This window comes from Gastrolobium bilobum, unplaced genomic scaffold (assembly GCF_033153095.1).
Source record: "Gastrolobium bilobum isolate Gb01-03AN ecotype WA unplaced genomic scaffold, APGP_CSIRO_Gbil_v1 utg3862, whole genome shotgun sequence".
NCBI lineage: Eukaryota > Viridiplantae > Streptophyta > Magnoliopsida > Fabales > Fabaceae > Gastrolobium > Gastrolobium bilobum.
The window spans coordinates 157,901-170,693 of NW_026898147.1; the positions used below are offsets into that span (position 1 = coordinate 157,901).

The following is a 12,793-nucleotide window of genomic DNA, read 5'->3' on the forward strand; positions in this document are numbered from 1 at the left end:
ACCCTGTTCTGTTTGTCCATTTTGTGGATAAATTGATGAGAAATAGAGATTAATTCCCTTATTTATTTTTGGGTAAGTTTGTTGTGCTTGCTATGTCTTTGCTCGTTTCGGTTGAAGGGTCATGACGGAAGGAATGTCTGATTAGGAAAGATTTCTTGTCAATTATGGTTAGCAAGAACGACAACTTAAGATAGACAGAGCTTTTAATGTCAAGGAGATGGAAAAAGCATCCGTTAAAGATCATCATATCCATCCACCTTCTAATAGTCTAATGATTCTGTAATTCCTATGTTACAGATGTTGACATATTAATCTGCAGGATTATGTATGGACGGTTTGAATTGGCTTTGGAGAAAGATTATGTAGGATGCAGTGAATCCAAATCCGAGCTTCTCACCTTTCCATCATCTTATAAAGCAGACACTCTTCTATAGTTCTGTTCCGTTAGTTTTGTTTTCATTTTTTGGATTGGGCACTTAACAGCATGTATATTAATATTGGCAAACGTAGTGCAACATAAACTAGCCAAATGTCATAAGTTAAACTCAAAAACAATAGACCGGTCTTAGTATTCGATTGATTTTACATTCTAGCTATGGTGCAATGACAATAACTATTCTCGGCTTCAGTTACTGATAACCAGGAAAAGAGCCCAGTGTTTCATGTATTTTAATCATTAATGGAAGATCTTCAGAATTGCAATGCATGACAATTTGAGAGATAAATCACTATAGGTCCTTGTGATTTGGCTATTATGGTTTTGTCCCTCATGTTGTAATGAAAATATATAATATTAAAAAAAATAGTAAACTTTCTTTTATCTTTTTATCATTCAACAGAACAATTTAATGAATATGATAGACACAAAAATAAAACTCCTAAAAGGATTTTGATTTCTTTAATAACGTGACATAAAATATTATTGATTTAGTTAAATAAATAAATACTATTATTATGTGTAAATAGATAATTAGTAATTATTTAATAACATATATGATTACCCTACACCAGGTAACGATAAAAATAAAACAAAAATCTGATGGATCTAAAAAAAGCTACGGCAAAAAAATAGAGAGTTGAAAGTAAAAGTTAGAAGTTGTATCTCACTTTTTTTTTTTTTGGTTACAAAGTTATATCTCACTTTGATGTGTTTGAATGATTCATTCATGGGTTCGCTTTTTCTGCAGTTAATGCAGATAAATTATCTGCAGTAAACCCAATACGACGTCGTTTTGGGGCGGAAATCATGTTATTTTTGTAATTTTAATTTATTTCAGGATTATAATAGTCTTTATATTTATAATTTTTTAAGATTTTAATCCCAAAACGACGTCGTTTTGGGATAAATACAGATAACTTATCTGCAGAAATATTTTTCCCTTTATTTAAATAAACAACTATATATATTTTTGTATAATTTTTTTAAAAATAAAATTAATTTTTTGAAAGTGTGAAATTTTATTACATAAATTTAATGTACTTGAGTAAATTATGATAGCAAATTAATAATAACAAAGATTAATTCTTAATATGTATATAGAAAATTAATTCTTAATTAAAGTAATTTATCTTCAAGCTCTTATCCGGTATAAGAATTTTTTTGTTATTAAACCATTAGGTTTGACATAGTGGTGAGGGATTTGGGTAGATTATATGTTTAATTTCCAGTTGTATTAAAAAGTAAAAAATTTTGTGATAATTTTTTTTTTTAGATATTCCAATCGATTCATCGCTTCGCGACTAATCCGATTCGGGACGAGTCCCAAGATTAAGACTTTAATTTAAACTCCTCCCAAAAACGGTATTGAAGAGGATCGAACACATGGTTTTATCCTTACCTATTCAGTTCCCTAATATCAACTTAGCTACCATTATTTGATAAATTCCATGGTAAGTTATCGATTCTTTTAAGGATTATGTTTATCTCATTTTACATGAGATAAACAACTTTCCTACACACACAAAAAGGTATTGGGTTCCATCACTTTTTTTTTCTCTCTTCCCTTATTTGTGGGTCTCATTTATAATTTTATTTCTACGACATGAGGTAACTTTTTTTCTACAAAATAAGAAAAATATTTTTCTTCTTTTAAATCCATTACTTTTTTGGTACGGAAGACTCAAATGTATTTTTTATTAAATTTGAAAAAAATAATATAATTAACTTTTCTTATTTTATTTATAATTATTATCACCTAAATCCCATTTATTTTATTTTTAATAAAGTAACGTATATGTATATATATATACTTTTTTCCATTTTACTCATTATTTTATAATATACAAATCTCACCTTTTTTTTTAATAAATAAGTACATAGTAGCAAAGATAGCATGCTGTAAGCCTGTAAGTAAAAGGGACCACAAGAATCCAAAAGTAGCGTATGTAACGAAAATCTAATTGCTTGCGAAACACCAGATAAGATCCCCTTCATTCATTGAGTAGGACAGACACTACACTACCCACGCTAGTCACCTCCTCCAACACAACCAAACCAAACCATGAAAGCACCACACACAAACAAAACCAACACACTATAAAAACCCCAAACCTGCAAGAAAGTGAAACTAATCAACGCATTCGAGAACCCTCTCTCTCTCTCTCCCCCTTTCTATGTGTGTGTCTTTGGCGGCTCCCTATTCTCACAGATCCAAACCCTAGTTCTATTTTTTTTTTTTTCTCTTTTTCTCTTCTCGTTAATTTATTTACACAGCAGACACATCATAGTTTCATTTCATAAATATAGAAACACGCCTTTTATTTTATTTTATTTAATAAATTTTCGAAAAAAAAGAAAGAGAAGAAAATAAAGTGAGAAAAACGTTGTTGGGGGTTAAGCTTGGAGGAAGGAACGGCAATGGAGGATTTTGGGGAGCAAAAGCGGAAGCAGCGAGAGTTTGCTTTGGCATCGGTGAGCGACTTGTCTTCTCTTTCTTCCTCTGCTTCGCCTGGGTTTGCTCGCTTCACCGGCGACGGTCTTCAAATTCAGCATGAATCTCATCAGATTGCTCTCAATGTTGATCTTCCAGCTATTCAGGTCTTTTTGTTATTTTTCTTTGAATCTCGTTATTTAAATTCGTTTCAAAATGAAGTATGCATTAAATGTTATATTGATATGTCTGTCTCGATTAGGATATTTTAAAAAAAAATTGTGCATTTATGGTTTGCAGCTATTCAGGTTAGGTCCTGTTCAATCGGTTTGCACGGTGGAAGGGTCTGATGCTGGCAAACAGGTACAAATCCATCAATATATATATATATATATATATATCTGTGTGTGTGTGGGGTGTTATGAGAAATAATTGATATTATGATACCGCTGCATTCTATGTTGTTTTGTGTCTTTTGTTTGTGAGCCCTGTCCTCTATACTGATCTTTATTATGCTGTATTGCTCTTGTGAGGTGTGAGTGATACATTGTTTACTTGCTTAATTCGTTGATGTACTGCCAAATAGTTATGCCTTTTAACTGTGCTATTTTTGAACCAGACATCGTATTCCAGGGGAGTCGCTATACAGTTTAGAAATGAGGAAGAGAGTGAGGCCTTCCATTGTGTATTCCAACAATGGAAGAAGGAATTCAATGTTCAAGGTGCTGCTTTGGAAATTTGTGTAAACCTTGTTGTAGAATGCCCTTTGGCAAACTGTGTTGATTTTGGTTACTTTAGGTCATCTTTGGTTTGCAGAATGAAAAAACAACTGAATATTTTTTTTTTTTTGGGCTGTGACAACTGAATATTATCGTTCTTTAATAAATTATTATTATTTAAATTTTTTTAGCATTCAACATATTTTTAGATTATCTGTATGGTTAAATGGATATTTAAAAAATCTGTAATTCTAGTTGATACTGGTGAAACGTTGCTTGACAGGTATCAATGGGTAATAGAGGAACTTGGGATATTTTATAATTATTCAAAAAAGTAATTTCTTATCATAGTATTTTTGATGTGCATTGGATCTCATTGCAAATATTATTCTCTAGGTAGAATTGGTTTTGTCATATTAACTGTTTATATGTTTTTTCTTTATGCAGCTAGCATCTAAATTGGTCTTTGGAGACAGACTTTCCAATTAAATAATTTCTTTTGCTTAAAAGTCTTTCATTTTGGACATGGTTTATGATCATATAAACACTTATGTGATAATTATACTTTTCAGTGTTTATTTTGCTTGCTCTCACAAGTTTTTTTTTTTCACTGCATGCATGATTACATTTCATTATTTATTGGTAATATAGGGTATTTGTTTACTTATGTATTTAATTGTTTTTGATCCAGGAGGAAACTTACCAAATGGAACTAATGCAATAACTTCTAAAAGCAAATTTGATGAAAAGATAGAACCATCTTCGGCAAAAATGTACTTTCATTATTATGGACAACTTCTGCATCAGCAAAATATGTTGCAGGACTATGTGAGGACAGGTTATACCTAATTGTGTTCTACTGTTCTTCTATTTTATTTATTTATTTTTTAAACTTTACCTATATATTTACTTGACAGAATTCTTTGTGATCTTGTTTTAGGAACCTACTATGCTGCTGTTATTGAGAATCGTGCTGATTTCACGGGTCGTGTAGTAGTTGATGTTGGTGCTGGTAGTGGTATTTTGTCATTATTTGCTGCTCAGGTAGCTCAACATCTTAGTTGGTTAAGTCTATTTGTAGCATATGTTAAGCATGATTGCTTCTAATAATATGGGCCTTTTGACCCATTTAATGTGAAAAGAGAAATATTTTCCCGCATTGATTCCAAATTCATACATTTTGCCAAAATAATGCAGTGACATACGCATGGGGCATCCGAATTCAAATCGTGCATGGGGGGTGCGCAACTTGTGCAAAAGCAAGTGTGCGCCTGCCATGTGATGTACATTGCAAATCGTGCATCAACCCATGAGCGACTTGCCCCACCTGCCATGTGGCAGGCATGCATTCGCTTTTGCACAAGTCGTGCATCTCCCCCGTGCGCTTCTCACGGCATTGTTTTTGCAAGATATTTGGTTTTTGAATCAATGGGGGGAAAATATTTGCCTTTTCACATCATTATGGTCAAAAGGCCAATTAAATGAAAACCTCAGGTGTCTCCCCTTCCCCCTTCTTCGAAAACTTTGTACTAAGTCTTTGTCATTCTCTCATTCTTTTGCAGGCTGGTGCAAAACATGTTTATGCTGTGGAAGCATCTGAAATGGCAGAATATGCACGAAAACTTATAGCTGGGAACCCAATACTGGGTCAGCGAATTACAGTGAGATGGTTTTCTTTGTTTCCTGCTATAGTCATCGTTCATTAATTATATGGTCAGAGAGCCACTGTATCATGTAATATTTATATATACATAGGTGATTAAAGGCAAAGTTGAGGATGTTGAATTGCCAGAGAAAGCAGATATTCTGATCTCTGAGCCCATGGGTAAGCTCATATTTTACTTGCTGTCAGTCAATCTGGAGAAGGATGCTGATATTTCATGCATAACTTATGCCACATTTTTGTCAGTAGATTTTTCTGTTGCTGCTTTGTAGTTTTGAGATAAGTTGTGTCATAAAAATTTGAAAATGCAAAGTGTTTTATGGGAATTAGCATGAGTCTTTTTTCAACCATTTTGTTGGTTATTTATAAATCAGCGAAATTTTTCTGTTGTGTTGCAGGCACCTTGTTAGTTAATGAAAGAATGCTAGAGTCTTATGTCATTGCCAGAGATAGGTTTCTCACCCCTAAAGGGAAAATGTTTCCTACAGTAGGAAGGTATATTTGAACTTTGAAGCACCCTTTCTGCCTTCTTTTTTATTTTTGGTTATCTGTGATACTGCTGCGATATCATGAATTGAATTCTAGACCTCTTAGTCATATAGAGACTCTGATATCATGTCATGAACCAACTATTTCAAAAGTTTAAGTGAAGGCCCAAGAATGGTTCTTATATTTATATTTCTAATGGTAGCAATTGTTGCAATTTCAGTGTCAGTTCAGAATAATATGCAAGCAAATTATGTTTAAAAATGAGTCATTTATGTGTACAGTGTACACAAAATTTATTTATAATTTATTAGCTCAATATAAATTTTCAATATTTAGATGCTTGTTCAGAGTGCTACATTTTGTTTGTGTTTTTGTGTGTTAAGAATGCTACATTATTTAGGTCCCAAATGGTTAGGATTTTAAAATTTGCATTTTCCCAACTGCTTATAATATCCAAGAATTATTTGCCTTCTCCTGATCTTGAGTTTATTACTGCTGCAGGATTCACATGGCTCCTTTCAGTGATGAATATTTGTTTGTTGAAATTGCTAATAAGGTGAGCAAATATATGTGGTTATACACTCACATGCCCATACATATTTATTTCTACATCTTGTACTTTGATATATTTCAGTAAACACTACACACATAAAGCAATGTGTCGGGGGAGGTATCTGTGTCTGCGTGTGTATACACACACATTTTGTTCAGTATTTCACTCTTCTTAGATATCCTTAAAGAATTGTTTTGATACCCAGAGTTGGGATCAAGATAACATGAAAGAGGCTTAACTTTGTAAAAAACTTCTTCAAGATTATAAACATGCCTCCATTGAACAGCACATCAAGTCAGAAGTATCTCTTAATGAGCTTTGCTTCAGCTGTGCAGTTAACTGGAATCCAACACTAAAAAAGAAACCCCCACCCCCCTTCCGCAAAACAAAACAAAAGTATGCTTTGTAGAATCCAGGGTGTTAGCTGTTGGTTTCAGAGTTTTCAGAGTTTTATGTTTTAGAATTGTATCATGATCTACCATTCTTTTAGTGATAGTTGATAGGAGAACTTATCCTTTGTTTTCTGATTGTTCTTTAGCCTCCATCTTTCTCTAGATATACTTTTTTTCCCCTTTTCTTTATTTCGTTGATCAATATTGTTTTATCTGTTCAGGCCCTGTTTTGGCAACAACCAAACTATTTTGGTGTTGATTTGACGCCCTTACACGGGACTGCTTTCCAAGGATACTTTTCTCAGGTATCTTGCTATCTTGTTTCAAAAAGTTAACTGAAGGAGTTATTTGGAACTTGCTGTATAAAATGTTTGTTTGGGGATATCCCCTTACGCAGGGAAAAGGTTGTATACTTATATGTGATATCTCTTTTTGGCACTATTGTGAGTATATCAAATTAAAACTTGGCTTCTGTTTTTACTTTCTTCTTAATGCTTATATGCTATCAGAGATTACAAGATTATTTTTCTAAGAAAAAAATTATTTAACGATAATTATTAAGTTTTCTTTAGAAGGAAAAAAAACCCCAAAAAGTCTTGGTGCTTTTCTCAAGCTAGAAAAAGTAGCTTCTGAAAAAAGCTCGTAAAAAAAAAGTTACATCGTAGAAGTGTTTTTCGTTAAAGTTTTACCTAGCACACCCTAATAATTTTTTAGAGATGACATTTGTGTAGATATAGAAATGCATTGTTCAGGTTCAAATTGGCAACTTCACCTGTTTTTCTTACCATTATTGGTCTTTGTCAAATTAAAGATTGTAACATAGGAATTGACATTTACAGAGCAAGCTGAAGAGGATTATATTCGTTATTCAATTGGTCTATTCACAGCTTTATATTTGGTGCTAGGCTTATTAGAGTCCTTGTCACCTCTCTTTTTTTTTTTTTTTGATACATGAATCGAAAGAAAGAAAAACAGAAGAAAAAGCACAAAGTAAAAAAGGATAAAAGCTAGCCCATTCCCCGCCTGGGATGACAAACGCCAGCAGTGTTCGCTTGGAGAAGAAACTTTAAAGGACGAGAAGGATCTGCAAAAATAGATTCATCCGGCATTGAAGCATCATTAAGGGGAAGATTAGCAAGAAAATCAGCACAAAAGTTGGCCTCGCGGTAGGCATGAACAACCAAAATCTGCCAGTCCTACTCTACAAGTGCTCATATCTGAGTCAGTAAATAGACTCACGAGCTCCTGCACCCCGTCTGGTGAGCAAGGCAACCACCGAAGTGGAGTCGCTTTCAAGAATCAATCGACTACATGCCAAACTCCCCAAAGCTCTGCTGAAAAGGCATTATAGATGCCAATACGGAAAGAAAAATCACCAAGCCAAGCACCCTGAAAATTCCTAAATAAACCACCACATGCTGCAGCCCCATCCGTGTTTAATTTGATAAAACCAAAGGAAGGAAACTCCCAACGAATAAGCACATCCATAGGACAAAGTATTTTAGAGTCAAAACTGCTCAAAATAACCGCACACTGACTACTAATGCTAGTTGAGGAATATGGTAAAGAAGGTGCAAACACCTGAGAATGAGCAATGGCATTTCTCCAAAGCCAAACCCGATAGATAACAACAACAAATAATGTATTCCAATTTTGAACCTGCAACTTTTCCAAAAACCAGAAGTCACGCAACCAAGAAAACAAGTCTCCCGAAAAAAATCATCTAGTTTGTCCAATGGAACAAATTTGCACCAAATCTCACGAATCACTGCACAGTCCTATAAAGCATGCAGAATCGATTCATCCTCATGATTACAGACAGGACATAGGCTATTACTATGGGACCAGGAAGCTATCCAATTATTAACTGGAATTTTACCATGGACTAACTTCCACAACAGGAGTTTCATACGGTGAGGGCTACGCCATTTCCAGATCTTAGACCAAAACCAATCATCCCAACCAAGGTAATCTAAGTCATGAGCCCCACTTAGCAACAAATACAAAGCTTTAACAGATATCAACTACCCCGTAGGTAAGGACTGATGTTTTTGATTAGGAGGGTTCAGTGCAGTGGGAGGAAGAACACTTTGAAGGTGAGGAATCACATTTTGGGGTAACCAATTTTTCAGAATATCAATCTGCCAATCCCCAGACTTAGAAACGTAATCAATAACCAACTTGGACAGTTCACTTACAGGAACAGACGAGGCGAGATCACCAAGAGAAAATCCTTGAACAACCAATGATCAGTCCAAAAATGAATAGTTCTCCCATCTCCAATTTTCGATGTCATATTGAAATTAAGTTGATCCCAAAGACGACAAAGATTACTCCGAAGGTGCGAGCACCCGGAAATAGGCGTGAAGGAAATAACATTATTATTACAATATAGTGCACATAGTACCCAACCCCAAAGTGATTGTTCCCTAGAGCAGAGACGCCAAACCAACTTCCCTAGAAATGGATCATTCATCAAGGTCAATTTCTTTAATCCCAGATCACCTTTTTCTTTTAAATGACGAAGAATATCCCAACCAATGGTATGTGTTTTGTGATGCAAAGGAGAGTCACCCCAAATGAAGGATCTAGATAATTTTTCAATCTTCTGGCAAATATCAATCCATAGCTTCCCATATTGCATATGAAAATAAGGAATGGACTTTGAAGTTATGATATATTCCTTTCTCATTTTCTCCCCTTTCTGTTTTTGGTGGTCCTGCTGCAAGCATTCCATGTGTTTGTGTACTCAACGGTTCCTAATAGATTTAGCACCTATAACTAATTTTTTATTACTTACATACTTCTGGAGGTTATAGTGTTAAGTAACAATGGTTTAGATGAATTGGCATCTTCACCAGTTATAACATGATTGGAGTTTGTCTGACCAAAGGTTGGAAACATTGGATTTATAGTTCACATAGCAAGCTGGAGGATTATACATTATACACTTTTCAACTGGTCTTCAAGCCAGTTGCATTTAGGGCTATCCATAAATAAAATTCTGAAGTCCTTGTTTCTCTAGTGTTATGGTATAGTACTCTTGCTCTGTTCTCTTTCTTTTCCTCATTTTATGTTGTTTGTGGTCCTGTTGCACAAGTTCTGTGTACCACAGTAGTTCCTAATAGATTTGTAAATTTGTCATTTTCAATAGGAGAAAATACCTTTTTTTTTCTTTTTTTTAAAGGTACGATGTAGGGTTTTTTTAAAGGAAGATAAATAAAAATAGGGAGATGCTCAATTTTTTTCATTGCCACTTTTCTCTTGGATCCTTTGACATTTAAATAAAAAAAGGCCTGGACTGATATATTTGCCTATTTATTCCTAGGCCTTTTAGGCCTATCAATAATTAGAAAAAATAAATGAGAAAATATTATTTTATTATTCAAAATAAAATAGCATGATACAAGCCGGCTTATAGGCTGAGCCTTTTAAAGACAAACTTGTGGCCTGTTAGGCCTTATTCAACACTTTTATCAAGTATGCTAGGCTAAATCTGACCTGATGTAGGCCAAATTAAATCTGGCTCTAACACCCCCTAATAGGGTGATAGCAAAATTGGCTTATGAAAGAAACTTAGAATTATCATAATTGATGGTGCCTTATCACTTACATGACATCTTTCTTCCCGAGTTTAGTCTTAGAATTCCTTTAATTTGATCTATTTTGTTTTTTAAACTCTTTCAAATAATCCCATGGACAAAACAGAAATTGGGAGAAATATGAAAATGTTGGTTAACCATTATTAATTACTTCCTGCCTCTAGGGATTTCTTGAGTGTGTGAACTTGGTATAGTTTTTTGTTGCTGGAGTAAAATTGGACAGTTGCGGTTACTGAAATTGATGATGTGGTTAATAAAATTTATTATATATTCTTTCCACTTTACTTTTTCTCTTCTCCATGCAGCCTGTGGTGGATGCTTTTGACCCAAGGTTGTTAATAGCTCCTCCTATGTTCCACGTGATTGACTTCACCAAAATAAAAGTAAGCATTAACTATTTATTGGAAATGCCTATTTTATTTGCTGAGGTTGTTTTATTTTCTTGAGGTCCTATTGGCGCTGACAAATTCTACTAGTTCGTGAAAACAAGATAATGTATCTTGATATCATTTTCATCCTAGTATTCCACCTAATACATTTAATAGAAGTCTGTCATCTGGTAGTTTGCATTCTTCAAATGTCCTCTTCCTATGGGACTTTTATTTGCAAATCCTTGTATTTTTGGGGATATGTAATTATGTATCATTGTGTTTTGCTGGTTATGAATTTGAAATAAAATTCATTTTGGGGGTTATATTCTTACAATGCTTGAAATAAAATTGCCTAGGAATGTGTAATCAAATCCATTTTTATTCTGTAGGAAGAAGAGCTGTATGAAATTGATATTCCTCTCAGATTCACCGCCACTGTGGGTGCCAGAGTACATGGGTTGGCATGTTGGTTTGATGTACTGTTCAATGGAAGGTAACCATTCCTCTTCTATTAGTACGGTGTGTCTGCTTTCACATTCATCAAGGTTTTGTGGTTGTCCCTATTGGTTAATTTGTTACACAATTATTTCAAATCCACAGTACTGTGCAAAGGTGGCTTACCACTGCCCCTGGTTCACCAACAACTCATTGGTATCAATTACGCTGTGTTCTCTCCCAGCCAATTTATGTCATGGCAGGACAAGAAATTACTGGCAGGCTGCACTTGATTGCCCACAATGCACAGAGTTATACTATCTATTTAACATTGTCAGGTTGGTAATTCTTTTTTCTTTTCCTTCTTTTTCTGTACTATATTGCACCATGCATGTGGATGAAAAAATTTCAATTTTCATTTAGCTAAAATGTGGGGGCCTGGTGCTGAACAAGGAGGGATTCTTCAAACATCATCCTGTAAACTTGATCTAAAAGAACCTTACTATAGAATGTCTCAACCGCAAGCTTATCCATTAACCCAAGATCAGCAACCTCAACCATTTTTACAGACACAGGTATTGGATTTATAATCATCTGTTTCTCCTTCCATGTTTACTTTGTTGAGTTTAAATTCTGTGGAAAACTTGAAACTAGAAATTTGTTTGGGAGAATTTCCTATATTGGAATTCACCCATAAAAAAGGTTCTAGATCCCAAGGTGGGCCCTCTTGGACATCAGGTCTGTGGGATAATTTGCATTAGTATTTAATAGCAAATGCAATCCAATTTCCTGAAAACAATGGTGTAATTAGCATATTTCTATTTTATTTTTGCTTTCTTGGATTGCATTAGTGTTGTCAGTGACAGTCACTTTGTTTGATAGGATATACACATCCAATCCCAGGATTTGGATGAAGCTGAGATAATGCAACAGCCTTCGCCTAATTCATGTGCTCAGATTGACTCACTGATGCAGAATGCAAGTTGATGAATACTAACTAAGCTGAGCTTCTGTTTGTAACATGAATCAGCTAGTTGGGGGAATGTGTATGTCTTTATTTGGACATCCCCCTTGCCTGTAAATTCATCCATATTGCTTTCCCTATCCTATTGTGTGTGATTGTGCTGCAGATCCACTATTCTATTACTTTCGCTTGCATCCATTACTTAATTACTTCATTATATCTTTAATCTGCCTTTCTAAGGACATTATTAAGCGCGCACACATAGAAAAGGGCTTAGTATTTTCTTAGCTTTTCTCTTTAAAATAAGTCAAACCAATTTTATTTTATTTTTATAAAAGTTGTCTAAAAAAAATATTTAATGAAGGGAAAAAAAAGTAGCTTTTTATGAATCTACAATAGGAGCTTCCCACTTGACCATGTTTTACTATCCAATGCCGGGTCATGATACTATGATCAACCAATCGTAGATTTGTTCTCATCTTATTTTTGTTCTCATCTTATAAAAGTTAAAAGGTGAACATGCTTTATGTCGAAGGTATTTATTTGAAGTGGTTTCAAAATGGAAATTCATTGAGGGAATGTTTTGTTGAAAGTTTTATATTTCATGTTACTGGTAAAAAATGGCTTCTGAAAGGCCCAAAAATGTATTTTTCAATGTCCAAAAAGCTTGTCCAATCAATGATGCTATATTTACATTTTATAAGAACCTCAGACACGCAGGCAAATAGACCAGAA

The 12,793-nt window shown here is 34.2% G+C and overlaps 1 protein-coding gene across 2 annotated transcripts; it reads left to right on the forward strand.

Annotated features, from left to right (window-relative positions):
• The first annotated feature begins 2,540 nt into the window (after nucleotides 1-2,540).
• LOC133313228 (probable histone-arginine methyltransferase 1.4) lies at nucleotides 2,541-12,297 on the forward strand. 2 transcript variants are annotated; one of them, XM_061514566.1, is made up of 15 exons: nucleotides 2,541-3,037; nucleotides 3,171-3,233; nucleotides 3,490-3,592; nucleotides 4,284-4,427; nucleotides 4,530-4,633; nucleotides 5,152-5,250; nucleotides 5,345-5,414; nucleotides 5,651-5,747; nucleotides 6,243-6,297; nucleotides 6,908-6,991; nucleotides 10,594-10,671; nucleotides 11,049-11,152; nucleotides 11,260-11,432; nucleotides 11,518-11,669; nucleotides 11,977-12,297. In XM_061514566.1, the coding sequence occupies exons 1-15, from the start codon at nucleotides 2,858-2,860 to the stop codon at nucleotides 12,079-12,081; spliced, it is 1,611 nt and encodes a 536-aa protein (XP_061370550.1). In that variant the 5' UTR covers nucleotides 2,541-2,857; the 3' UTR covers nucleotides 12,082-12,297. The 2 variants fall into 2 exon arrangements, with proteins under 2 accessions (XP_061370550.1, XP_061370549.1); XM_061514565.1 differs by having other exon boundaries at nucleotides 2,543-3,037; nucleotides 4,281-4,427; nucleotides 11,977-12,296.
• Nucleotides 12,298-12,793: the final 496 nt, after the last annotated feature.

Coding starts and splice junctions, on each gene's coding strand:
- LOC133313228 (XM_061514565.1), top strand. CDS start 2,858: ATGGAGGATTTTGGGGAGCAAAAGCGGAAGCAGCGAGAGTTTGCTTTG. Junction 4,634..5,151: donor TGTCATTATTTGCTGCTCAG/GTAGCTCAACAT, acceptor ATTCTTTTGCAG/GCTGGTGCAAAACATGTTTA. Junction 5,748..6,242: donor ATGTTTCCTACAGTAGGAAG/GTATATTTGAAC, acceptor TTACTGCTGCAG/GATTCACATGGCTCCTTTCA.